This window comes from Lygodium microphyllum, chromosome 24 (genome assembly GCF_053477565.2).
Source record: "Lygodium microphyllum isolate KBCC chromosome 24, Lygodium_microphyllum_v1.1.10, whole genome shotgun sequence".
Taxonomy (NCBI): domain Eukaryota; kingdom Viridiplantae; phylum Streptophyta; class Polypodiopsida; order Schizaeales; family Lygodiaceae; genus Lygodium; species Lygodium microphyllum.
In genome coordinates this window covers 24,394,080-24,421,952 of record NC_141158.1, presented here as the reverse complement: position 1 = coordinate 24,421,952, position 27,873 = coordinate 24,394,080, and the positions used below count along the sequence as shown (strand labels likewise).

The window sequence follows — 27,873 nt, the reverse complement described above, 5'->3', positions numbered from 1 at the left end:
AGCAAGCTGATATTAATGATATTAAGGTAGGCTCACTTATGGCAACTTTGGTTAAGGATAATGAGATGGGTCATCCATTTTGGATAGAAAAAGTTTTGGAAGTTAAGAAGATACTTTAGGTAAGATATGCTCCATTGAAGTACACTAGTTTCAAACAAAGTATAAGGATGCACTTGCGGGTAAATACACACTAGCCATGAACTCTACAAGAAATCCTACAACAAAAATAAAGCGAGCAAAGTCAAGTCGATGCACACGTATATTGAAAATTGATGAGGTGGATATATTAGCATATGATTTTTCATTTACAACAACTAGACATCTTAGGAAGTCAATCATTGCAATTCTCAAAGAGAAAGTTCTAGGTTTACAGAAACCTGATGATGATGATGTCCATCATCATCATCATCATGAACCTAGGAAAAAAAGATGTACTAGAAGTAGAGCCAAAATTTTGGAAAAGCAAAAAGTACATTTAGATGAAATCAATGCTCTTGTTGATAGTAGAGAAGAGGATGCATCATCTAGTTTAAAAGGTACATAGACAGAAGCTAGTGATACTCATGGTGCAACACAAGAGCAAGATAAAGAAGAGTGCATGTCTTATAACAATGAAATTTTTCCATCTTTTTTTAAATATCTTCTTACTAGAATATCTATCATTTTTTCAGTTAGTATAAATTTAGTAAATGTTTTAAAATCTCACCAACATGTGTATATAGAGTTTTAGTGAATAGTAAGTTTTACATGATGGATACAATTTTTGTACTTCTCTTATGGTCCCCTTTTAAATTTTCTTTCAAAATCTAGGTGCTTTTCAAGATGACAAATATGATACTATTCAAAAATTTTAGTCATTTTCATATCATTTCTTCAAAAGATTGACTAAAAAAAGTGTGGCTTTGAATAATAAAATGAAAAAATGATAGTTTTTTGGAACATCTTTGAAAAGATTCCAAATGTTTCTCCTAAGACCAAATATCACCCAAAAGGTTTGCAAGTGTGTTGAGTGGAGAAAGTGATATGATTTGGGGTCTCATTGGTTGAGGGACTAGTTAAAGATGGGAGAAGGAGAACTCTGATCAAAGAAGTAGGTGGCAAATCATGGAAAGTAATCAGCCATACCAATTGTATAAATCCATACTTTTATGGGTCTAGTGTTGGTCCCCCTAGTGTAGGTGAAGATGGATGAGAAGCCATGGTAGAAGATTGATTTGATGGGCCGCCAGATAATGGGAGTGAATGATCATGCAGAGGCCTTACAACCTATGAGATTGGGGGGAGAGGAGAGACCAGAGTTAAGTGACAATCACTACAACACAATGCCGCCATACACGCGTCCATTACACGCGAAAAGTTACGGGCGCGTGTATGGTCGTTTATACTTACAGCAATATCGGGCGCGTGTATACATGCATGTAACAGCACGTGTATAATTGCATGTGAGGGCGCGTGTATTTGCGCGTTAAGTCTGTCATAATACACGCTCTGTTACACGCGACACAGAGCCTAACTACAGAAATCCATTTCTTTTCAAAACAGAAAACCATTAAGTTTTAAAAATGTCATTGTGCATTGCAGTGTTTACAAACCATTACAAAATCCCACTACATGCACTTACAACAACGTAATATATTGAAAAATATATCTTCATATGGTTATTGAAAGACAAAGTATACAATAGAAATGTCATGAATTTGGAACAATACAGTGATGGATTGGTTAGGGTTCGATCTCATCTTCAATAAGATCCATCCTTGCCAAACGATCAACATCAATATCCATTTGATCAATTTGTAAGGCTACGATTAAATTTATTCTACTATCGCTATCTTGCCCATTGATAATGGTACCGATGCCTTGATCATTCTCATCATCATCACCATCATCCTCAATGGAGGGGTCATCCTCATGATCATGAGAAATGGCACGCTCATCCTCATTATCATGATCATCTACATTGGCATGTTCGACATCATCTTCTTTGCGGCTTGCCACATCCTCCATATGCTCCATATCAGTGAATGTATTATACATTACTTTGGAACGTGGTGCAATAGGGATGACATACCACCATTTACTGTCATGCACCATTGGCAGATAGATAACCTGCTCAAATACACATAATTCATTAATTAATTAGCATATCAAAAGTCAAGGGGTGCGCGAGCTTAGATATATATGTACATGAAACACATTTGTAAAAAAATGCATACCTGCTCACATTGTTGTGGCAATACGAGCCTATCTTTCTTTGTTTGCCAAAACTTTGTAGAGTCAATAGTTACATAGCCACTTGCATGGCGTTTTATCGTTGCGTTAGGCCCTTTTTCCACCACGTTCATTTGCCATTTGACATCCAAAACATACACAAAGAAGCGGCGAAAGTCAAGTCTGTATATGTCTTGGATTGTGCCACAATAATCATCAATTTTTCCATTGGCTCCCTCAAAGCTACTAATGACACCGCAATCTTGTGTATTCCTCTTTTCATCTATTCTTTGTGTTCGAAAATGCTTGCCTTCACACCATATAGCATTGAACATAGTGCACTGGACCAAAATATAAGCAATATCTATGTAAGCAATTAATGTGAATAAATATGAAAAGCCAATCACTTACAAAGAATGCAAATTTACATTTGTTCTATGTACCTTTAACATGCATCCTCGTGCATACTCCCATTCTTCCGCCGTGATATGCAGCCCCTCATCTCTCTCTGCTCTCTCCATTTCCTCATGCAACCAATCAACATGAATATCATTCGGAAGTGTTGCTAGATGCTTAGGGTACGCCTTACGAGAGCCATGTTGCCTCCGAAAGAGAGCTCTGTCTGCTTGCCTTTTTGTCTTTGCATCCTCGTATCTTGTAACCCATCTGCTCATCACATCACTATTAAGGATGCAAGTGAAATTAAGATCATCAATCAATGTTCTCTCAATTACTTTGCTCTGTCCTTTTCCTTGAGGCACAATAGACGTCATCCTCAAGTCCTCTTCATTGCTCCATAGTCGCGGCAAAGAGCTATCCACCTGATCAAGAAATTCTGATATATATACAAGAGACTCTTGTATCAACCAACCCTCAGCCATGCTTCCTTCGGGCCTTGCACTTTGCCTCACAAAGTCTTTTAAGGTCTTCATGAAGCGCTCTAGGAAGAACATCCAACGGGCATGCACAGTGCCACATAAAGCAATTTCATCCACTAAATGCACAATGAGATGTAGTTGACTTGTGAGAATGGTTCGCGGAAAAGTCTCCTCTACCATACAAACCACCTCCACTGCCATAACACGCGCATCATCCAATGTGGCTGGATCAATTTCTTTGGAACTAACATATCTGAAAAATAAATGCACAGTACGTTATACCTCATGCACATTCATTTTGCAAGGTATAATGAAGGGTGATCTTACATGGGATTTACATACCTCACAAGCTCGCCCATCTTATAAATACATCTTTTCAAACTCTTGTCTGCACAATGGTCGATGCTAGTAGGTAATATGAACTACGCACATAAGAGCACATGTATATTTGGGTTAGGGCATTACAAAATTTAATTTCAACCTACAATAATTGGAAAACACTTACTTGGAGCATCTTGTGCCAATCGTGGGACTTCAACCCATGTAGTTGCTCAACCCCTCTTTTCTTAGTGGTTGTAAACGCTCCCTTCAACGATCTCATGCATCCAGTGGGAGTACGCAAAGTGGTGATGGCTTGCTTTACCTGCTTCTCCTCCTTCTTTGATATAATCCAGGGAGCAGGCGGAAGACGAACGTGCCCACCCTCCTCTCGTGGCCAAGCTTGACGCATACGTCCTGCGACCTGCAAGTCCTCCCATACGCTAACATTGTCTCTTTTACCAATAACATGTTCCCAAATACTAGATCCCACATTCTTGAAGATGTGCATGGGATCAAGAAGATGGTTGATCTTGAGATGGGTCCAATATGGTAGCCGGAAAAAAATGGAGTACCTACACAAGGGATTGCAGACTGTCATCTTTATTCCAACTTTAGAGACTACACAAAACAAGATTGAAAACAATGGAGATGTACCTGTTCATGCCATCTGGAGGAAGAACATTTGAAGACTCCCAAATACGCTTCCAATCTTTTGCACGAAGTGTCTGTGGATGAATGTTCCTCTTACTAGGAGCATATTTAGGGTGATGTGATGGGAGAAATCGATGATGATTATCGAATATGGTCTTACACAAACCATCAGCATACTCATGTACCAATTAAGGGCCACATATAGGACATGCATGTTTACCCGATGTCCTCAAACCTGTTAAAATAAAAAAAAAGTAAGAATAATAAAGTCAATAGTTATAATTGATATAGCTAGTAGTATTAGAGTCGGGAGGTAGTTAGAATTCTTACCAGAACAATCGCTGTAACCTGGAAAGTCATGCATTGTCCACATCAACACTGCTTTTAAGTCGAAGTGTCGAGAGGAGGGAGGCCTACTAATGTCCACTACCGCAACACCTCTCCATAGTTCCTCCAACTCATCAATCAACGGTTCAAGATAAACATCCATATGCTTGACTTTATGTTTCCCTGGAATCAGAAGGGATAACATAAGATGTCCCTTCTTGATCGCCATTGATGGTGGAAGGTTGTAATTCACCAACACAACCGGCCACACGCTGTATGCGGTGCTCTTGAAACCAAACGGATTCACTCCATCCATACCTAGGCCAAGTCTCAAGTTTCTGGGCTCTGTTTTAAAGCTGGGCCACTCATCTTCAATATGCTTCCAAGCAGGAGTGTCTGCAGGAATTCTCCACATGCCATCATCCGATCGATGCGAGGAATGCCATGACATGAGCTCTGCTATGGATTTGCACTTGAACATGTGTTTGATGCGAGGAATTATAGGAAAGTGTCGCAAGACTTTACGAGGTACATCAAAACTCTTCACATCTGTTCTATACCTTGCTTCACCACAAGTGGGACACTGTCGAGCCTCCTTATGCATCCCACGAAAGAGAATGCAATCATTGACGCATGCATGTATGCGATCATAATCCAATCCTCCAAGAGATGTCACATAGCGCCTCACTTTGTCTCTTGAGGTGGGTAGTCTATTCCCCTTTGGAAGCATGTTTGATAATAGCCTGCATCCAATATCATCAATTAGCCCATAACCCTAAACCCTATACTGTAAACCAAAAACCACTAACTCAAATTTGCAAGTTACAATGCTTACTTCAATAATGCGTCAAGACTTGCATTGCTCCATCCATAAACTGTTTGTATATTGAGCAGTTCAAGTGAAGCACGTAAAATAGAGAATGTGCACCCTTCAAAAACTGGTGTCGATGAAGCGTTGTAGAGATGCTCTTGTTCCATATCATTGTCGTCCACACCTTTGCGATCATCCCTAAAAAGATTCCGCACCATGTCATCAAACACTTCCTCTTCCACAACTTCGTGGGGTGCAGGGCTATTGTCATCTCTTTCCCACTCATCTCCGACAATAGATCCCGAAGCTCCAGCATCATCTCGTCGACGCTTTGCATGCTCTCGCCGTGCGTATGGCACCATGTTAGGGTGTGGTACTGCATCCTGCTTCAATCACAGTATATATATTACAACGCGCTCCATTAATTTGCACACCATGAGTTATTTTAATACTTTCAATTCACATCTTCTCACCTCTAAACCTGTTTGAATCCATTCTCCATACATCGAGATGTGATTCAATGTAATTCAACGCGCTCGTACAATGCACCCTTGACATCGATTACACGTACACTTGATCCTTTGTGCCAGCCACACGTCGCGATCACGATGACGCATTGTCTCATCCTCACCAGAACTGCTTGAAGAGGATGATGACATGCTATGTCCAAAATAACCAATACAGAAGTAGGATCAGTTTTTAGTGAAATCATACACATCCTATGCACAAAACAATGGATACACAAGAACAACCAGTTTTTAAAAAAATTATAAATAGTCTCTGTGTCGCGTGTACAGGCGCGTCTACAATGTATTCTGCTGCGCTTCTACACGCGTGCTTTTCGCGTTTACCTACCGCACGCACCGCTTTCTTTCTTTCAAAAGCCCTCTTTCAAAACACTTCTTCTTCTTCTTTCTGTGTCGCTTTCTTTCTTTCAAAAGCCCTCTTTCAAAACACTTCTTCTTCTTCTTTCTTTGTCGCTACAGTACCTCTGCCTCCAGCTCTTCCAAACCCCCGAACCTGCCTCTTCGAACCAGCCTTCTCCCTCTTGGACTACCCAAAAGAAGCAAAGGGTGCAGACAACACAGAAAGGGAGAGAGAAGCAAGAATCAACGAACTCGCTTTTCAAAGACTTTTCAAAGAGGTTGGTTGTCGTTTGTTTGTTTTGGCAAATCTGTCGCTTTCTTTCTTTCCACCCGTGCTATGTGTACTTGAAAGCGACAGAGGATAGAATTCACACACATTGTATATGTGCTTAACTATTTATTTCTTGACAAACGACATCCGTCAAGATAGAGGAAAGAGAGAAGAAGGAACCCTTGTGTATGTGTTTAGTCATTTCTCCCTTGATGGACAATGTCCGTCAAGATAGAGGAAAGAGTTTTTGTTTTTCATGAATTTCGTCACTAATTCGAAATGAACTTCTTCTTTTGGCTTATGATCTTCTACTAATTCGATGTTTGGTATTGTAAGAGATATGTTTATTTTCTAGAATGGTAGATATATGTTGTAGGTTATATATTGTAGGAGATATATTGAGGAGATATATTGTAGGAGATATGTTTATTTTTTATATGCATGTTTTGCTTGGTTCATTGAGGCGGAATTTCGACGCTTTGCAGATTCTTCATGGATCCAGGCTCTTCCTCCGATCCGTGGGCATATGCCACTTGGATGATGGAGATGATAAACCATTTTGGGCGCCATCCTAATCCAGTGGAGCTGACAGAGTATATGTATGCCCATCCTCCTCCTAGACTCCCAGGTCACACCGTGCCCCCAAGTACACAAGCCTCTCCACTGCCGTCTACGCCTGCAAGTCCGGCGAGACGTACCCCTGCGCATACACGCTCACCGAGGAGACACACCCCTGCACGGACACACTCACGCACACCCTCCTCTGTACCGTCACGTGAGGGCTCACGGCCACCATCACGTGCTCCCTCACAACCACAGTCACGTACACAGTCACGTGCAGCCACCCCTAGTCATGGCTACTCCCGCAGTACAGATGAGAGCCGACGCCGTAGTAGGGAGAGCGGGAGTGGAGGATTATGCGGCGGGTGCTTTGGTGGGGGGGGGGTAGTAGGGCACGCGGTGAGAGAGGGCATGGAGGGAGGCATGTACGAGGAGACAGTGAGGAGTCGGAGGAGGCGAGAGAGGTGGAGGGAGAGATTTTCTACGATGTTACGGATAGGGGCGGGGTAGTCATGGATGCGAGAGGGAAAGAGGTGATGGAGTATATGCGGGGGGTAGTTTCAAACATGTATAGAAACTGTTTTGTAAAATTTAAAGATCAGGATAGCCGGTTAGTTAGGGAGGTCCTAGATAGTGTACATAGTCGGTACCCCAATCCCCCACGAGCGACATTCTCGGATGTATGGGGAAGGACGCGAATAAGGGAGATCTTAAGTAATAAAAGATCTCACCTTAAGAAACTCGCGTACGATGATGGGGTGAATGTAGCTGCGGGTGGCTATCCTTGTGAGAAACCTGCCACTGCCCATAAACGCGAGTGGAAGGAGGCAAAGAAGCGCGCAGAGGGAGGCGTGAAGAGCAGGCAGCATGTGGAGGCACGACGGATCCAGATGGAGACCATTGGATCGTCGCATTTCGGATCTGGCGGCGTCGAGTCGTGGGAGGCAGAGTTCGTAAGTAACTTGCCTCTTTATTTGATTGTTTGCCAAATTCATTGATTCTATGATTGTTTTAATCTTACAAACTATCTTGATTATGTTATAGCGACGGGTTATGGGGAGAGGGCCCACAGCCCACGAGACTGGGTATGCTCGCCGCAATAGCAGACGTGACACGTGGGCCATCTTCAGAAACGAGGGACGTATTACGGATGCGCAGTTTGACGCGGCCATGAGACCATATGGTCGACAGGTACTTGAAAACTCTAAATGAATGATTTCGATTTATTTAATTGCATATATATGTATACTTACATACGGTATATTTCTTGAACAGGCACAAGCTGCTGATGCTCCTGCCCCTGATGATCCAGCCGCCACTGCTGATGTTCGTGCCACTGCTCCTGGTGGAGGCGAGCACCACTCATCGGAATATACCGATGCGAGCTCCTCTGATCATGGAGAGAGCACAGGGTCCTCATCATCCTCTGATTAGCTTTCAGAATACTGTAGGATGTGGTTGTACGAAATTTTTTTGTAACTGAAGCCATGGGCTTTTTTGCACCTAGCTCCCTATTTGACTTTGTATATTTGTTCCTAATTAAAGCCATGGGCTATTTTGACATATGGACTCCCTTGTACACAAATGTATCATGTATTGACAATGTATTGAATCGTGAGTCTTGAGTCGTGTATTAAGTTTTAGATAGTAATATTGAATCGTGTATTCATAGAGAGTGAGTCTTGAAATCTAAATCGCTCTTTTTTTATGGTGCAATGCACCAAAAAAAAAATCCAGAGAGTGCCTTTGGGTGGCTGGATGCTGGAACAGCATCCAGGCACCCAAAAGCACTCTCTGGATTTTTTTTTTCCCTCTGCGATCGCGTGTATAAGCGCGTGTCATCTGTCAAAATCGCGTATATTTGCGCGGATAGTCTGTTAGATTCGCGTGTAAATTTGCAGCAAAACTGCGCAGAACGCGTGTATGGGGTCGTGTATTCGCGCGACTGGCTGTCACTGTACACGCGCTTTTACACGCATGTCTCTGGCCGCGATGATACACGCGCTATTACACGGGCCCGACACTTTTTTTCCCAAGTCATTTTGTGCGGCTAGGAGCGCGGGTATGAGCCCGATCCCTTGTAGTGAATGAGATGATGAGATAATATCATGATCTCTACAAGTGCTATAGCCAGGATGATTGCAAGAAGCTAAGGAGAAGTGATGATGAGTGAGTTGATTGTGTATGGCACTATCAACTAACTGCTCTAACTTTGTGTATGAAGTAGACCAAAAAACGACTCCTCCACTACATAAGAATTTTTTTTGACGTGGAATTGTAGTCCATAGTAGCTATCAAGCACTACATCTCCTTGCTTGTATAGCCTTACACATTATCAATAAAGTGTAGAAGCTACTTTTTGTGACAAATAAAAAAATCAATATGGACCATTCTTCCTCGAATTCTCCTTGACTCTCTTCATTTTCCCCTCTCTTCCTCTCTTTCAAGATTGAGAGACATATCTCAATCATCACTTCCCTTACCTAGGCACTCAATGTAAGTAGGCAATTACATAGAAGTATCATTTTTCCATGGTGCACATGTAACAATGGTGGAGAGTTCCAACAAGAAATCATTGATTGAGCAATTATAGACTTGAAGTTGGAAGTGAGTAAAGCATTTTCCAAACAATTGATCTCATGCACAATTTGTGTGAGGCTTTCATTAAAGACAATTGACTATGTAGTTTGAAGTCTCATGATTGGCACAAGATGTACTAAGTATATATTTAAGTATAAATTTGAAATTAACTACATTCATGACTAGCACTTCAAAGTTGTCTTATTTCTCTTGTTCTGGTAATTTTGCGATCATATAGTTGCTAACCCTAGAGGCCCAAGCAATCATATACAAATTTTGCTAGCTTGTACAATGGATATCACTAAAGGAAATCCATAAATGCCCCATAGTTACTATGGTCAATTGAAGTGGTGGTGTGATTAGAGAAGTATTTTCCCACCTCCATCACCATTCAAATGCATCTTCTACTAGTACATATTATGGATGAAGTATCCATAGTAGGCACGGTACACAACATATTGATGTTCTTCCTTGAATGCTTCATGAAGACAATGAGAGGATTTGTGTGACAAAAGGCAAGGAATCCTTAGGGTTCAACCACTTAGGATTTGGTGCATCACTCTTGATTACCTTGCATGCATTTGATAATCTATGTGACATATAGTTATGCATACAGATCATCATCCATCCAATGGATAATTGATTAGTCAGTGCATGTACTACAAACTCCTCATGTAAGGATACTATTACATAGTTCTTTCTCCCCTTCAATATATTTTTCCAATGATCTAAAACATTGAGTCTAAAAACTTGCTGGCAAAACTCTCTCATGCATGCGAGCACCCTCCTCCCCTCATCATTCATGAGTATGGCACTATTTTTCTCATCTACTAATAAGTATCTATACCTTGGTGAGATGCATCTAAGGTATACCCTCTCCCACCTGTGTCTACACTCTTGGGAATAACCAAGAGACTCCTATATGTCTGGCATACCTATACGGGTGGCACCTCTTAGAATAGCACCCATACGAGTGCCACTTGCTCAGAGCAGATGACTGAGAAAAACTTAACATTAAGGGAGTGGATATGCATATAAGTATAACAAACTATGGTGGTGATAAGTGTCCACTCAATCAACAGAATGTAAACATTACATTAGTATCTCCATAGCATGTACTTGAGCCATCTCTCTAGAATCGATAGGGAAGTAAAAAGTAGCAACCTGCCATCTATATCTTTACAATAGTAGCCCTCCAAACCACCCCTAGAATGAGGAGGAGAGGAAGTTTGTAACTCCCTTAGGCATCCACCACAAAAACCACCTCTAATGGTCTAGTGAGGCATCCTTAAGCCTCCATCCATGGCCAATCTAGAGCATTGACTTTGCCTACTAGAGATTGGTGTGCCATAGCATGCTAAGTTAGAACACTCAGACATCAATCTAGACAATTTCTAGTTTGTTATTTTCCTAAATCATACCATCTAATTTGGAGACATATACATGAAGATCAATGGTTGATCTATTAATGGCTCCAATACGAGAACTCATAAAAACTAAGAACTCCTTGTGGATAATCTTTTACTCATATTAGCTTTGGGCATTTATTCGTAGTCATCCAAAGAAACCTTCTCCCAAATCATGGCCCTCCATCAAGAATGCAATATGCCCTTGATAAACCATGTTCTTCATGATGGCAATCTTTAGAAGTACAACTTTGATCCACACAATGGACATGCATAGTAACTTGAGGTGACTGAGCCTATCACAACATGTATATCTAGTCAACGCAAACATAAATCTACGATGTTAGATACCATCAATGAGAATGAAATCTCTTTTACCTAAGTACACCCTAAAACTTAGAAAGTCATATATGGTCCACATAAGAATGACTCATATATTAATAGACTACCTCTCAATATCCTTGCTTATATTTTCTACATTAATCCCCTTCTATCCACAACATCTTAAGCTCATTAACTAATGGATGAAGATAGACATCCATATTCACACATATTCATTGATACATGCATGAATAGTGTCATTATCCATATCTAACTTTCACAACACTTGCCACACACCATCATGAGACTCAAACATCATGTTTCCAAATGGCAATATGTGACATTTTAGTAGCTTTAAATAAACCCAACACTTTGAAGAAATAAAAAATCTTTATTGTTTGCACAAAAAAATAAATTATTATAATATGTATTGGAACAACTTGATCATACTTACATCGCTCCATCCATACTTTGCTTGTATAGTCAAGAGTGCAAGGAGCATCTTTAAGAAAGATACCTAACACCCATCATAATGGTATGGATGCCTACTCTCTCAATAAATCAGATGGCTTAGCATCCATGGGTAATAATGCATCGATCATCACCTCCATATCAAGCTCCAAGATTTGAGGAAGGTGTGGAAGGTCCCCATTAGCTTTTGCTATTGAGTGTGTACTAGACGAAGTTTCCACATGTAAGTTTATCAGCTTGGGTACTTCTTCCATTGCATGCTCACTAACTGTTCTTATCGGCTGTAATAGATGCATTGCTTGGAATGGACTACGTCTCTATGAATATTTTTTATACATATTTAATATTATTGAAAGTAATTTCAATCAAAGTTTGATTGCAAAGCATGATTGATGTACACTTTTCTCATTGTTAACTCAAAGTCCAAGACCTCTTGTGATCAACGATTTTCACTTAAAACTCACCAAAGCATTGCACATGGTCTATAGGCAAGAAACATTCTATCAAAGTGCAAGCTTGAAACCAAGGGTAAGGACATGGCACATGTAAATTGAGGCATGGCTTTCAATCTTTAACGTCAAGGCTCTCATTGTTGTCCATTTCTTCTACGTTGCAAGCAATGCATTTCTCTCTCTTAGCTCATTGGTCCCTCTCCTCCCTCCCTCTCTATTTCTCTTTACTTGTGTCTTTGCATCTCGCTCTCTATCTCCCTCTCTTTCTTGATCTGTCTATCCCTTTCCCTCTCTATTTTCCTCTCCCTATATCTCTCTCATTCTCTATCCCTCCCTCTCTTCCTCTCTATTTCACTCCCCCTATTTCCATATCTTTCTCCCTCCCTCACTGTCTCCTTCTACCTCTCCATCCCTCTATCCCTTTCCCTCTCTCTCTACTTTTTCCTCTCTATCCCTCCTCTCTCTCTCTCTATTGCACTCTCCCTTTTATCTCTCTCTCTCTATTTTTATCTCTCCTTCCCTAGCCTCTCTCTATTTCTCTCTCCCAATATTTCTCTCTCTCTCCCCTCCCCTCCCCTCCCCTCCCTCCCCCTACTCTCTCTCTTTCTCTCCTGTTTATTTCTATCTCTCACTCTCTTTCTCTTTTTTCCTTGTCTCCATTTTCTTTCTCTCTCTCTCCCTCTTTCTCTCTCTATTTATTTTTATCTCTCCCTCCCTATCATCTCTCTATTTCTCTCTTCCTCCCTTTATTGTTCTTTTTTCTTTCCTTGTTTCTATTTTCTTTATTTCTCTCTCTCCCCCTCTCCCTTTATCTCTCCCTCTTTCTCTCTGTATTTTTTTTATCTCTCCCTCCCCAACATCTCTCTATTCCTCTCTCTTCCCCTCCCTCTATCTATTTTCCTCTCTCTCTCTCTCTCTCTCTCTCTCTCTCTCTCTCTCTCTCTCTCTCTCTCTCTCTCTCTCTCTCTCTCTCTCTCTCTCTCTCCCTCAATCCCTTTGTTTATTTATCTCTCCTTTCCTCTCTATATTTTCCCTCCATTTCTTTTATTTCTCCCTCGCTCTACTTTTCTATCTCCTTCCCTCCTATTTATCGTCATCCCTTCCTCTCTTTCATTTTTTTCCTTTACTCCCTTTATTTTCTTTGCTTATCTCTCTCCCCCTCTCCCTATATTTTTTTTCTCTCCCTATTTTTCTCTCATTTTCTTTTTTTTCCTCCCTCCCTTTCTCACACACACACACACACACACACTCTCTCTCTCTCTCTCTCTCTCTCTCTCTCTATTTTTTCTTCTTTTATTTATTTCTCACTCTTTCTCTCCCTCCCTCTTTCTATTCGTCTCTCCATTATTCTCTCTCTCCCTTTTTTTCTCTAAATTTTTTACTTTCTTTATCCCTCTCTCTCCCTCCCTCCTCTTTATATCTACCACTCCTCTGTCTCTTCTTTTCTTCTCTCTAATTTCTTTACTTCTCTCTCTCTCTCTCTCTACCCCTCTATATGTTTTTCTTTCTCCTCTCTCTCTCTCGCTCTCTAATTTTCCCTCCTTTTCTTTATTTCTCTCTCCTTTTCCTTCCCTCTCTCTATTTATTTGTCTCTCTCCCTCTCTCTCACACACTATCTCCCTCTCTCCCTCCCTCTATTTCTCTCTCTTTTGCCCTCTTCCTCTCCCTCTCCCTCTCCCTCTCCCTCCCTCTATACATCTTCCATAAATAAAAAGAAAGAGTGAAGAAAATGATGACACTCAAAAGAATCATAAAAACAAGGCACAAAAGAATCCAAGCATGCATCATATTTTTATTTTTTTTCAAGAGAATAATACTACATTGTTACAAAATCATCAAAAAGAGATAGAGATATGAGGGGCCACATCCACATCCACATCCACATCCATAATAAATAAATAGTATACACAAAAGTGTTAGGTGCATACATTTGTGAAGGGTAGGAATGCTCAAAATTAAAGGCCAAAGGTCTTATAAGATCAAATGTATTAAAGTTTCAAAGAAATAATAAAATACGAAGGGGTGTGCTTTTTGGGGAAGAGATGGGATGGAGTGCACGATTGGTTATGTGCCTCTTTCCCTCCCTCTCTCTTGTCCAATGGCATATTCTCCTTTTGGTGTGCAAATTTGTTCTCTCTCCTCTCTCCTTTGTCTTTTGTACAGAAGTTTCTCTTTTCCCTTTTTTTCTTTCATAATGGTTGAAGCTATGGATAGAGATGATGAAGATGACGAATTGGTTCATTATTATTAAAAAAAGATTTATGGTTTCTTTTCAGTTTTGAGATTAATGGTAGAGCCATACACATAGATTTTGTGTGCTTTGTCCCTGGTTTTGTGGTTGATTATGTTCGTGGGAGGGTTGCTGTCATTTTTGTGTGCAGCCGGGAAATAAGATGATCTCAACAATTACAATTGCAGAGAGATTCTATGATCTTCTATGCTACAAACCCTCAAAGAAGATATCCTTCATAATCTCGCCTCCATCAATAATGGAGTCCCTTTCGCATCCCCTATTTTCATGTCCCTTAACAAAGGATAGTAGCATGAAGAAGAAGATGGCAAGGTGTTTCAGAGTAGGAAGATCAAAGACAACCAGAAAGAAGAAGAAGAAGAAGAAGAAGAAGAAGAAGAAAATTCTCCCCTCCGTCGACACCCTACATCATTTTCTACCACACTACAAAGTTGGTCATGCGTAGATCACGATCGCCAAAGCAGGAGGGTGAAGGAGCAGTAGGCGGAGGAGGAGGAGGAGGAAAGGGAGAAAAAATTGTAGATCACGGGCCTTCCCTCACCATCAAGCATGGGGCCGTCTTCATCTTTGGGCTTGCCTACCTCTCGCCCTATCTTTACATGTTCTTTAGATTGACTAATAAGTAAAGACAAGAAACAACAATACAGGAATGGAGAAGAAGAGAAGAAAGGGGGACTTCTCTGTGGTAGTGATAGGGTCGGGGCTCATCGGCTCTGTAGCTTGTCACCATCTCTCCATCCACCTGGGCTCCTCTATCTAAGGGTTGGGACAATCAGATCACGATCACGATTAGGATCATGATATTTCGTAGCAGGTCAAGCCATTCTCCTCCAACTTCGACCAATAGGCTTGCCTCACTTGCATCGTCAATCCAAACCCTAGATCCAAACCCTGTCTAGTCACTAGTCACTGCCCGCTCCATTGCCCACCATGCTGATCTACAGAAGCAATCCAACATCACCTTCCATCACCCCATTGGGTCCCTCAGCGTCTTTCACATCCTCGACTGGCCCGGAAACACCCTCTGGCAAGCCTTGTGCACATGCCAAAAGCACGATGTTATCGCTGAGCTCTTTGAAGACTATTGACAGAGCCCTCTAGAGATGAATTTCCCCTATCTCCATTTCAAAGATGGTGATTCTGCCATCATGGAGGATGGTGGGGCAGGCTACATCGATCCGTGTGCACTCATCCATGAGTATTTGACATATGCAGAGCGTAATGGCGTGTGTATTTTCCGTGAGACAGTATCAAGAATCATCCCATCATGCAACAAGGGGTTGAGATATGAACAACAACATGTAAAACCTACCGTGCATCCATGGTCCTGGTTTGTGCAGGTTCATATTCAAGCTTCTTGCTACTAGAGAAGGACCTTGACCCATGGACCGAGGCAGTCTTGAACGTTCTGGCTGAGAGCTCCGATGGCAGAGACAGAAGAAGAGAGTTTGCAAGAGATTACAAAGGGAGATGGTTTGAGTGTAGGTCTTACAAGCCATGGCTTCTACCATAATCCATTCAAAAGCAAATGAAGGTGGTGGAAGTTTTGAGTGTACAAAAGAAGTGTGACACAATTCCAATGGCACAGTTGGAGCACGAGAGGACACACGGCATAGGCAAAAGCTAGGATTGTTGAAAAGAACAATGAGAAGAGGAAGCAAGAAAGTGAACATACAGGAGAAGATGGATCCAAAAAACCCTTTGGACCACAGGATCAGGGTGTTTCGTGCCCTCTCCTCTTCGAAAGTCTCCTCTCAAATTGCCTCCATAGCCCCTCCTACTTCCTTCCCTTTCATCCATACTCCAATTTCTTTTTGGACCCCCATCTCCTTCTCCATGGCATCTTCCTTCCCTCTCCATATCTCCCTCTCAGTCCACCCCTTCTATCTTCCCCTTAATGAGAATGGATAAGTCTTAAAAGCACAACTTAAGTTTAATAATTTAAACAAAAAAAAATCATAGAAATTTTAATGTTTAAAGGTAAAAGCATTATTCCCATGCTTCATTCCTCCATCCGTTGCTTCTTTATTATGCCTCCTTCCCTCTAGGCGTATCACCCCCTAATCTCATTCTCCTCTACCAATCTCATTTCCCTCCCTTTATCTCATCTCATATGGGAACAGACTTAAAAAATGATAGATAAGTTTTTTTAAAATAAATAGAATTTAAAATAATATTTTTATAACATCACAATTAAGATAAAGATAAATACATTTAAAGAAGACCAAAAATATTAAACACATACAATAAAAATGGTTCTTCATATGGCTCTACTCTCTTTATCCACATATCTCTCTCATTAACCTCACCTACCCATTAAAAGTTCCCATCCACCTCCTTCTCAACACCATGGATTGCCCATGTGGACCCCTGTTTTGATCCCCCCTTCTTTACAGTAACATAGAAATTCAATCCTACTTTGATCTAATAGAGAATGAAATTGGAGCAATGAAATGAAAGGCAATAGGCTTAAGAGAGTACCTTCATGATCACTAACTCATTGATCTTACAACTACTTTCTTTTAGATTTCAAGAGGGAAAAAAAGCAGTTAAAGGATTAGAGCAATAAATTTGTGCTATGATCCAATCTTGATAAACTTTCAAGCATAGTGCAAACAAGAGACCATTTAGGTTACTAATTTGGTTAAAGGATCCATTCTAACAAAGAAATGCCTCTAGATTTTAAGAAGAAATCAATTATTTGATCTCTTAAAGCAATTAGATAAGTGCATAGCCACTAATAGATTGTCTATCACAAGAATGACCTACCCAAAGTGCATTAGTGTATCCCATGAGCTTCAAGTTCTTATCTTTCTCATAAAGGAGTCCATAGTCTATTGTTGCCTTGACATCACATACAGTTCTTCTCAATGCATCCAAATGGGGTTTCCTAGACTTCTGCATAAACTAATTGCTAAGCCCAACTGAGTAGCTAAGATCACGCCAAATGATAGTCAAATTGGTGAGACTCTCCACCATCTTCCTTTATATGGTACCATCTATAATTTCAGCTCTATTACCCACATTCAACTTGGTATTGTAATCCAATGGAGTATCGAATGGTTTACAATCTCCCGTGCCATACTTCTTCAACATTTCCAATGCAAACTATCTTTGCATTAGCCAAAGTTCACTAGTTGAATTTACCACTTCAATGCCTAAAAGAATTTCAGCCCACCTAAATCTTTCATGTCAAACTTAGTTTTCAGCATTGACATTGCATCCTCCTGTATTCCAATCGCATCATCACCTATAACAATGAGGTCATCTATAAAGATGACTAGCACCACAAGACCTGCATCTATCTTTTTGGTAAAGAGACTATGATTAGCCTTGCCAATTGCAAAGTCAAGTCTTTGCAAGTAACTACTAGTGAGTGCATGATAGCCTCTTGGAGCTTGTTTCAACCCATAAAGAGATTTTTTTTTGTTGGACATAGAATTTAAATATTGAGGGTGTATATATCCTTCAGGTTGATCCATAAACACTTCTTCTTCCAAGTCACTATTGAGAAACACATTACTTTTTTCCCCTCATTGACATATAGTTGTCAGTGGATGATGATGTTATATAACTGTGTCTCGAGAGGTTCACTATATATATATCCTCTATATAATGTGCGTTCATGGCCTATTTATAAATATCCTAATCTGTGAACTTTTCTTGAATAAAACACAACCCTTTTCTATTCAATCCATAAATAAACCCTTTATATGACACACTTCTGTATGTAAAAAATGTATAAAAATGGTGTTTTAAAAACCCCTTATTTTGAACTCACGTTATATATACATATATTTATGAGTGACCCCCCCCGAGAACTGTGTAAGCTACCAATCCAAGGAGATACACTAGGAGATACATCACTTGTAGGCTCAAACATAGTAGTACTTTGCTGTAGAGTGGTAGGATACATGATCTCAAGGCATATCAATAGGAACATTAGTAGACATTGATGCATACCAAAAGAAATTTCATCAAAGATAATATCTATGCTAATGACTCTTTCATGTGTGGATGGATCAAAGCATTTGTAGGCCTTGTATTCTTGCGCATAACCAATGAACACACATTTTTGTACCTTAGGATGAAAATTTCTCCTCTTCTCATCTAGGATATGTACATAGGCAATGAAACAAAAAACTTTCAAGTGGGTGATGTGGCTTATGCCCATACAACTTCTAGTAGGATGTCATGTCATGAATGCTTGCAGTTAAAGTTTGATTTAGTACATACATTGTTGTCATAACAACTTCAGCCTAGTAGTACAATGGCATGTTCTTCTCATTAAGCATTACACGCGTAGTCTCCATAAGAACCCTATTCTTTCTTTCAACCACTCCATTTTTCTATAGAGTATAACTCCATATGAGCAGCCTGCAAATGCCATTCTTTGCTAAGTATCTATTAAACTCATTAGATACATATTCATCACCATTGTCAAATCTCAAACATGAGATAGAGCAATCAAATTCCTTTTCAATTTGTCGCTTAAAGTCCTTAAAAATTGCAAATCCATCATCTTTATACTTTAGGATATACACCCATGTATACTTGCTAAAATCATCTATAAATGTCATATAATACTTGGATCCTTCTCATGGATTTCTCTAGATGTGCATCTCTACATCATGTTCATTCAAGGCCTATTTATAAATATCCTTATTTGTGATTTTTCCTTGAATAAAACATAATCCTGTTCTATTCAATATGTAAATGACCCCTTTATATTACACCATTCTATATATAGAAGACATAAAAAATAGTATTTTGAAAATGCCTTATTTTGAACACGTGATGCACATGTATATTCATAAGTGATCTCCCCAAGGGATCCTCCAAGACATGCATTATCACAGACTAGTCCCCATATATTAGAGTGTATCAAATGCATTGGCGTAGAGATATTCCATACATGTTTCACAAATGGAAACCAAGATTGCTTGCCGAACTGACATTTATCATAGATATGACCTAAGTCGTTGTATGCAAACTTTGGCAAGCATGTAACCATGTACTTTCTTTGCATAGTTTGTAGCCTTTGAATATTCACATGATCAATCCTCTTGTGCCAAATTTCAAGGTCTCTAACAGTGCCTTGACCATGTGCAAACATGGTTGATTTTAGCTAGCATAATGAAACATCTAGTGTAGACATCGGATCATGTCTTTTCCCTCAAGAAATCAGCTTACAATCATTGCCAAATTCCTCTATAAAACACCATGCTTATTAAAGCGAGTGTGCAAGTTTTGATCTATCATCTAGCCAACTGGCAATAGATTCTTCATAATAAAGGGAACATGTAATACATCATGGAGACTTTTCTTTTGACCATCATGAATTATCAAGGGAACTACACCCTTATGCTCAATACTATGCTTATCTAGAACCATGTTGGTAAACTATTCGCCATATGTTGTCATATGATTGGATACCCCATACATTAGGGCCAAAAACGCTTCAAAAATGGCACTTGTAAGAAAGTGATAAAGTTGCTAATTAGTTGAGGTTTAGGAAGAATAAAACCTCTAAATTTGGTTGTCTAGATGTAATTAATGAGAGAATATTTGGCTCATTGAAGAGGCCGGCCATTAATTGCCCTCATCTTTTAATCCAGGTCAGGGGTCACCTTTTCGGCTGTTTATTGTCTTGGAACTCGAGAGATTTTGTATTTTCGAGATTTTCGTACGAACTTCGCATTTGTTTGCTCCCGCGTTTTCTTTCTATACACTATTCTCTTTTACCATTCCTTTTGTTACACTTGCTTCCTACCACTGTGAGATTCTTGCTCGGTTCATTTGCTAGAATGTCTAGCAATACTACTTCAAATAACACAGGCGCAAGCACACGTAAATACAAGCTATCTATTCAGCTAGATCCGACTTACAAATCTTGGAGAAGTATACATCATCGAGTATTGATAGATGAGATTGAAGCCAACAGGTTGCGAACACAAGGAATGAAGCATATAGATTTGTGGGTGGATGGAAATATCTATCCCAGGGATCCTTCTACAGGTAAACCACCTCCTTTTTTGAATGTCCATGACTATATAAGATATGCTAGAGAAGGTTACAATGGAATGCTTGGCTACTTTATGAGGTTATACTCTGCATCTTACACATATATAGCTCAAGTGCACGAAATGAAAAAAGCACTAGAAACTACACAAACAAATATTTTAGAGTTGACAAGTCAGATTGATATTTTGAAAAATGTTAACAACTCATTGCAGGATAATCTAACACGCTTGAGAGAAACTCCAGTAGGATTTAGACAGAGGAAGAGACCTTTAAAAAATATAACCAGCTTGTGTGAGAGAGCAAAGAAAAGGAGACCAAATCTTACAAAGAAATATGTCTCTAACATACCAGGCATAAATATCCAAGAGAATGAGGAAAGAATCAAACTTTTGAAGGAAACCATGAATAACAAAGACATTTTGAGGATTCTTAAGTCACCAGAAAATGTGGATTTGAGAGGTCCAACTCTGAGAGAGTTAGTGAAGGTTTTAAAAGGCACAGTGAAAGCAAATGAAATCGTAGAGACATGTGATATTGTGGGTATAAGTCGAAAAGGTTATCGTGCTATCTCTGGATTACGGTTTAAAAATCTTAAACGCAATAGGGTAACTACATTTGGATTGCCCCGAGCCCTTGTAGTTTCGACTGCAAGAATTTCCATGAATCGCAAGATTCAACATGTTTTTGGACATTACATTCACATCGAAAGGTCTATGTCCTATGAAAAACAAAAAAAACAGGCAATTTTTTATTACAATGAGTTTAACAATATATGGGTTGATCTAAAAAAGGTGCAAATTGCAATGGTTCACATGTATAAAATCATACTAGAAGAAAGTTATGGTGTTTTAAAGTTTGCCTTGAAGTTGGATGAAGCACAGATTCAAAAGGGACAGAAGATGGAAAGAATTAGCATTTGCCTCATGAACATGCCATTGGACCATGGCAATGGCGAGGGCAAAGCTCCATTGCATAAGATCCAATCCGAGATGGAGATTTGGTGGATTGGTGCAGCCCAGGTACCAATTGAAAATCATCAAACATTGAAATGGTTGTTCAACCATACAGGTATTCCAAATATCATTAAGTCTCAAAGTGAAGGCGAAATGTTGGTAGTTGATGGGGTTGGTAAATTTAATGTGGAATGGCATATGAGTGCTGATTTGAAAACTATCAAATGTATGCTTGGAATATGTAATGGTGCAAATGCAAAATATCCTTGCATTTATTGCATGGAAAGTATTGGATCCAAAGATTGGAGTAGTTTGTGACCAGTAAGAAGAGCCCCAAATAGAGACTCTATAGATTTGAGTAAATTTAAAAACATAGAAGACATCTGGGATCCCATTCTTTCCATCTCTCTTAAGAATGTTCATATTTGTACTTTGCATGCAGAGATTAGAATAATCGATAAGCTTCTCAGGTTGCATCTTGACTATGCATATTCCATTAAGCCATTATCTTTATCAGATGAGTGTATTGATAAATGCGAGGCATTGCTATCGAAAATGGGATTTCATGGGGGCCAAGTTCACTTGAGAAAGGATCCAATACTTTCACGAAAAACAAGAGATATCTTGGCCGATGTCTCTATGGGAGGCTCAAAAGCTAGACGATTCTTAGGAAACCATTCAGGAAGGCAGGTGAATGCAGCTTGGGAGTGTTGGAGAGAGTTATGTGAGATCACAACAAATGTTGCAAGCACGCCGAGGCTTGCGTTTCTTAGAATGGAGGTCTGGATACACCTTGATGTTTTTCTGAAACTCCTCAGGCAACATAAGACAACATATACATATGCGGAAGAGTTTAAAAGATCAATCACAAAGCTTGTTCAGGCGATAAAAGAGGCATGGGGAGAAAAAGATATCACTTTTTATCTGGCAAAGTAATAATTATTTAATATGGGCTTATTTTGATAGGTTTTTCAATTGGTATAAAATTTGTGTTACTTTGTATTGCAGCATATTCTTCATATTCATGGACCTTTCTTTGTGGAGGAGCATGGCCCCTTAGCAACTTATAGCAACCAAGGCATGGAAAAATTCCACTATCAAGCACGCACAAGTTATTTTCGAAGCACAAGGCATGGAGGAGGAGTTACAAAAAGCAATGCTTTGGAGGAGCTATTCAACTAGTTTTTTCGACGACAACTTCAAAGAATGCAAATAAAAGACGACAATGACACATGAGCAATCGCACTTCTATATATAAGAAATAATATATACAAAGCTAGTTTTCCAAAACTCTCACATTCTCTTCCTCCTCAGGAATCTTTCCTCTATATCGTAGAAATTTTTTTCTCTTGTAGCCAGCTATAGATTTTACATTAGTTCGGTCTGCAGCTAAGGCGTAGGATGAAAATGCCAAAAAGTATCCTGCTCTAGAAGCAGAGTAACCTGGACCGTAGCCAAAAATCCTAATTACTGCAGTCTTTTCCAAAAACATTACTTTGTGGGCATTATATTGTAATCCTGAGAAACCTAGAAGCCTTGTAATAGCTTTAATACAAAGTATCGGCCATGCTGCATCCTCTGAGAAACTACTATGAAGTACAAAAAAGGAATCGGGGTCAATCCTAGCCAAGTAGTGGCCGAGTGCAATGTCTTTGGTGGTGTTACTAGCAGCTCTCGATCCTTTGCCACGCCCCAAGAAGTTATCTGTATCAGCAATCTCCAACTGCAAATAAAACCCATACTGAATGAGCATGAAATGTAAACCTACCAATGTGTAAACGCAAATTCAAAATTATCTTACCACTTGATTTTCATCGTACTCCAATTTAAATGGATTCCATAAATTAATTGATGATGCTGTCTCATTGGTGTTAGTCAATTCTTTAACATATTCAAGCTCCTCTCTTCCAAAATTGGAAATCCCGAGTTTGCTTTGAATGCGATCGAAGTCCTCATCAGTAATACTCAACTCTTTCTCAGCTTCTTTGGCCTTCTCAAAACAAAGAGAGAGGGCCTCACCAGCATCAATAATCTTATCATCTAGAGTTTCTTTATCAAGTTTCAGAATCTCTTCCTTTGATTCATTTTCTGTGTCAATTATCCCATTTGCAGCATCAGAAGCCTCTGCAATAATTGCAAGACAATAATCTTCCCTGAGATTAAAAAGTTTTTGAATATCTGATAGTAAAATGTACTCCTTGTCCTTGAAAGGTATACATGGTAGGGAAGGAACGAAATGGTGAGAACTCTCATCAGGTTGAGGGTTTGTATCTCCTTGGCTCTCCTCAATGATAGTCTCAGCTTTCAAGTGAGCAACATCCAAATTCTCAGCAATAGAAGCCTCAAAATCTGTATCTACAACCTCCTCTGTTTCCTTTTCATCTACCAGATCATCTAACATGCAAAAGCTGGCAGACTTTGCTCCTTCCAACTGTTGCTCCTCAGCTTTCACAGGGTATTTGACAAGGCTGAAAACAATAAAAGCAGCAGATTTTCTCATCATCTTGCAGTTTTTGGAATGAGTGCAGCAAAATATGTCTCTTGAATAAAACCTCTCCAGAGAGTGGGCCCTGCACTTTTTAGTAAATACTGACTTCTCATTTCCTGTTGACCCAATGGGAACATGGACATATTCAATTGTGCCAACTTCAACAGAAGGACTTGCAAGATTTTCAAACTCCAAAAAGTCCACCACAATATATTTTTCACAAGATTTCAGAACTTTGTCAAGTTCCCAATCAGGATTAAACACATTTTTCACAAATCCATAGAATGAGAGATCCATTCCATTCTGAAGCATAAAATCAAGTAGCCTCTCTGATGGAGTGATATTAGTGAGCTCTGATACTCCTTGACCTCTCACTACCGACGTTCGCTTCCCTGGAGATGTACTTGGCCTTCTCACACTGGTGGTAGAGGATGGAGTGGAAAAAGAATCACATGTTGATGCCCTTGAGCCTTTTGAAAGCCTTCTTCTTTTACCAGTTCCTGGAGAAACCTTGGATCCTAGGAATTCTATGGGTTCAGACATGTTTACAACTTCTGCCGATACGGCGCGATAAGAGAGAAACGAATCAGACGGATAGGCCCCCTCGCACCGTATCGGTGATTCCAGTAAGAAGCGCGAACGCCACAACGGTGGTCACACGAGCTTGGGCAGAATGAGCTTGACAGGAGAGCTGAAAGAAGACTCTGCAGAACCTCCAAAACGATGCGGAGAGAGAAAAGTGAAGAAGGCAAACAGTCGCCCTCGCGCCGTATTAGCAATACAAACAGAGCTCCCGAAAAACCGAAAAAAAACATACGGATAAGGAACACACCCTTATGTAGGCGCGGAATTATGCCACCTGGCAGTATCCGTTGGTTTCCGACATGTGGCAGTAGCCGTTGGCCAACACATGGCCGATAACCACGTGGCAAAGAAGTGGACCGGTCGTTACTTGACACGTAGCACACGGACCATAAATGCAGATACGTGGCACAATCAACGTCGGACACGTGTCCGACACGTATCATGATTGACGTGGGTATATAAGTGGTGATTTTTCCTACGTGTACACTTTTCATTTCTCGAGCTCTTCCCACCTTGCTTACCGATACGGTGCGATTCAAGGCTTGCTTCTTCTCCGTTTCTTAACTCTCGTGTTGTATCGGTTCTTTATTCGCTAGTAAAAAAGAGGTGTGCCGATACGGAGTGAGGGTGTCCGAACGCTGTTCTCGTTTCCTCCATATCGCGCCGTATCAGCAGTTTGGTCTCACCAATACGGACCAAGTCTATTGACATTCCGCTTTTGTCACTGCCAATACGAAGCGAGGGCATCCATATGCTGTGTTCATTTGCTCCATATCGCGCCGTATCAGCGGTTCGGTCTCACCCTTGTGGCATTGCCAATACGGAGCAAGGGCGTCATTACGCAGTCTTAGTTTTCTCCAGATCGTGCCGTATCTGCATTTTGGTGTCCAATACGGAGCGAGGGCGCTGTTCCATTGTGCTCGTTTTGTTCATATCGCGCCGTATCGGAATTGCTCATTTCGTCCCTTTTCGCGCCAATTAGCCTGTTTGATTTACTATTTCTGGAATTGTCCTTCTGGTTGTTATTTTTGCATTTCTGGATGGCAAAGACAAAGCAAACTACAAGAAGAGTGTATCTGGATGGGAAGGACAGTGGGGGTAAAAGAAAGTTAAAATTTGATAAATCTGAGGAGGAGCCCTCTTCCAAGTTTACTGAAGCTAGTCCATCATAGGCCCCAGAGCATTTTACAACAGAAATCCCCCCTACACCTGGTGTTGGCCTTACATCTTCTATAAATGTTTCTTCTCCTGAAGTTGAGGAAGCAAAGGGTGATTCCTGCCCTGTGAAAGACTCATTCCCTACAATGGCACCTGAGGCTACATCTACTGAAGCTACTGAACCTCCCAAGCCACAAAAGAGAAAGAGGAAGTCCAGGTTCTTCTATATGCAGAGATGTTTCAGTGAGATAAGGAAAGCCCAGAGAGCTACACAGCATGTCATTCCAAAAGTTGCTTTTATAAGGGTCGTTAAAGAGATCTCTGATAGATTGTCTCAAGTGGCAACTGTCTCTGGTCTAAATAAGAAGTGGCAACTCTCAGCCATTCTTGCCCTGCAAGAGGCCGCAGAAGATTTTGTTATTGATTTCATGAATGACGCTTACATTGCTTCCGCCCATGCTCATAGGATCACCCTTATGAATAAAGATTTCAGCATCATCAGCAGAGTCAGGTATAGGTTTGACAAAGTGCTGAGGCCCTTACCATCCAATGATCAAAAAGCCTTTGAAATCCTTAGCATTCCCCCAAAATTTTCCAGGAAAGAGAAAAAGCTAAATGTTGAGGATGTTACTCACCTTTACCCTACAAGGGGTGCCACCCAGTAGGAGGCTTTCTTGAGTGAAAAAAATCAGGAGGTGCTTGAAACTGAAGACGATGTTTATAAGAGGAAAGCCGCATTACTTGCTCCCGTCAACAGCGAGAGGATGGGCAAAGTGTATGGGCAGATTCTTGTGAATGTCTCTGCGGAACCTGAGGAGGAATATCTTAGTATATCTCCCGAGGACAATCCCATGTTGGAAAAAAGGGATGTCCAACTATCTGACTCCGTGGTTTTTTGTTGCATAAGGTAAGGTTTATATTTTTTTTTTTGCGTAAGTTAAGTCTTTTTGGTTCAAGTATATTTTGGATGAAATTTGTATTGAATAGCTTTTGCTATTGTATGCAGGGCATTGGTCTCCTCGCTCACTCTCGATATCCGAAGAACCATATGCATTGTTGATCCACTTCTCTCTGTGGAACTTTTTGCAAAATCTGGTTCTAATATTTCACCATTTTTTCGTAGCTTCGATAGTGTGATAAATTACCACATCTTTTTCCCTTATGTAGAAATGTATTTTTCTTTTTCTGTAGAGGAAAATTTATATTCATTTGCTTTCACCCTTCTACTCACCTCTTTTATGAATTTGCAGAGGGCATTGGAGTCTCATCTACATTAATTGTCTTTCATGGGAAATTATCTTTATGAATTCTCTCAGCGGTGTTCATGGTCAAGCACGAATGTATGTTGAAAGAAAATTACTTACTTTGATTTTATTTATAAAGAATATTTTGAACTTACAAAGCTTCCTTTTGCAGTGCTGGTAGACTCGTTTCTACATTTTTTGATACAACATACGAGGATCTTGCTGATCCTCAAAGGCCCTATACTTTTCTTCTACAAGAAGTTCCATTGCAAAGCGATGCGCATTCTTGTGGATGGAGAGTAATCTCAAACATTTGCAGAACAGTGGATTCAAAGTTGTTACAAATAGAAGGAGTGAATGTAAGTTAATTTCATTTGATGTTTGTGCAACCCTTATCATGATTTCTTTTCACTGACTTATAACATTTATTCTTACAGTGTAAGGAATATCCCGAATCATATGTTTGGTGGATAAGGGAGAGATGCATCGAGCTGATTCTGGACAAGGCAATCACACCGTATGATCCTGACTCCCCTCTTCCTCCCAAAACTTCAATGGCCAAGGGCACAAGCAAGGGAAAGGTCAAGGGAAAGGGTAAGGACAATGGCAATGGTAAAGGCAAGGGCAAAGGCAATGGGACCATTGCTGCAGAGTCTAAGAAAAAAGGAATGCCAATGCTCTCTCCTCTTAAATTTGATCCATCCCCTCTTAAGCCCCAAGAAAAGAGACTACCTGTAAAGGTGAAATTTTTTCAACAATCAAAGAAAGGCCCTGTGAGAAAAAATATCTTTGAAGAAATCGATAAAGAATGAAAATAGCAAACATAAGCATACACGAGCCTTATTATTTTGGCTTTGTACATTTTTATGCAATTTTTGTACCTCATTGTGTAATGAAAATTTTCACTTGTAAATCGAATGTAATGTACATTTTATTTATACACATTCGAAAGGCAACTTGCTTCCTTATGAGTTCCCATTAAAAAATATCTTAAGGATAGTCTATTAAGATAAATTCCTGCCAAGTTTTTCATTCTTAAGGCT

At 40.1% G+C, this 27,873-nt stretch overlaps 1 protein-coding gene across 1 annotated transcript; it reads right to left on the bottom strand.

Moving 5' to 3' along the window:
* Nucleotides 1–1,722: 1,722 nt before the first annotated feature.
* LOC148014923 (uncharacterized) lies at nt 1,723–7,132 on the bottom strand. The gene is made up of 6 exons (XM_087665144.1): nt 7,035–7,132; nt 6,189–6,252; nt 2,655–3,347; nt 2,217–2,552; nt 1,884–2,109; nt 1,723–1,832 (listed from the first exon to the last, which is right to left on the bottom strand). The coding sequence occupies exons 1-6, from the start codon at nt 7,130–7,132 to the stop codon at nt 1,723–1,725; spliced, it is 1,527 nt and encodes a 508-aa protein (XP_087521270.1).
* Between the last annotated feature and the right edge of the window lie 20,741 nt (nt 7,133–27,873).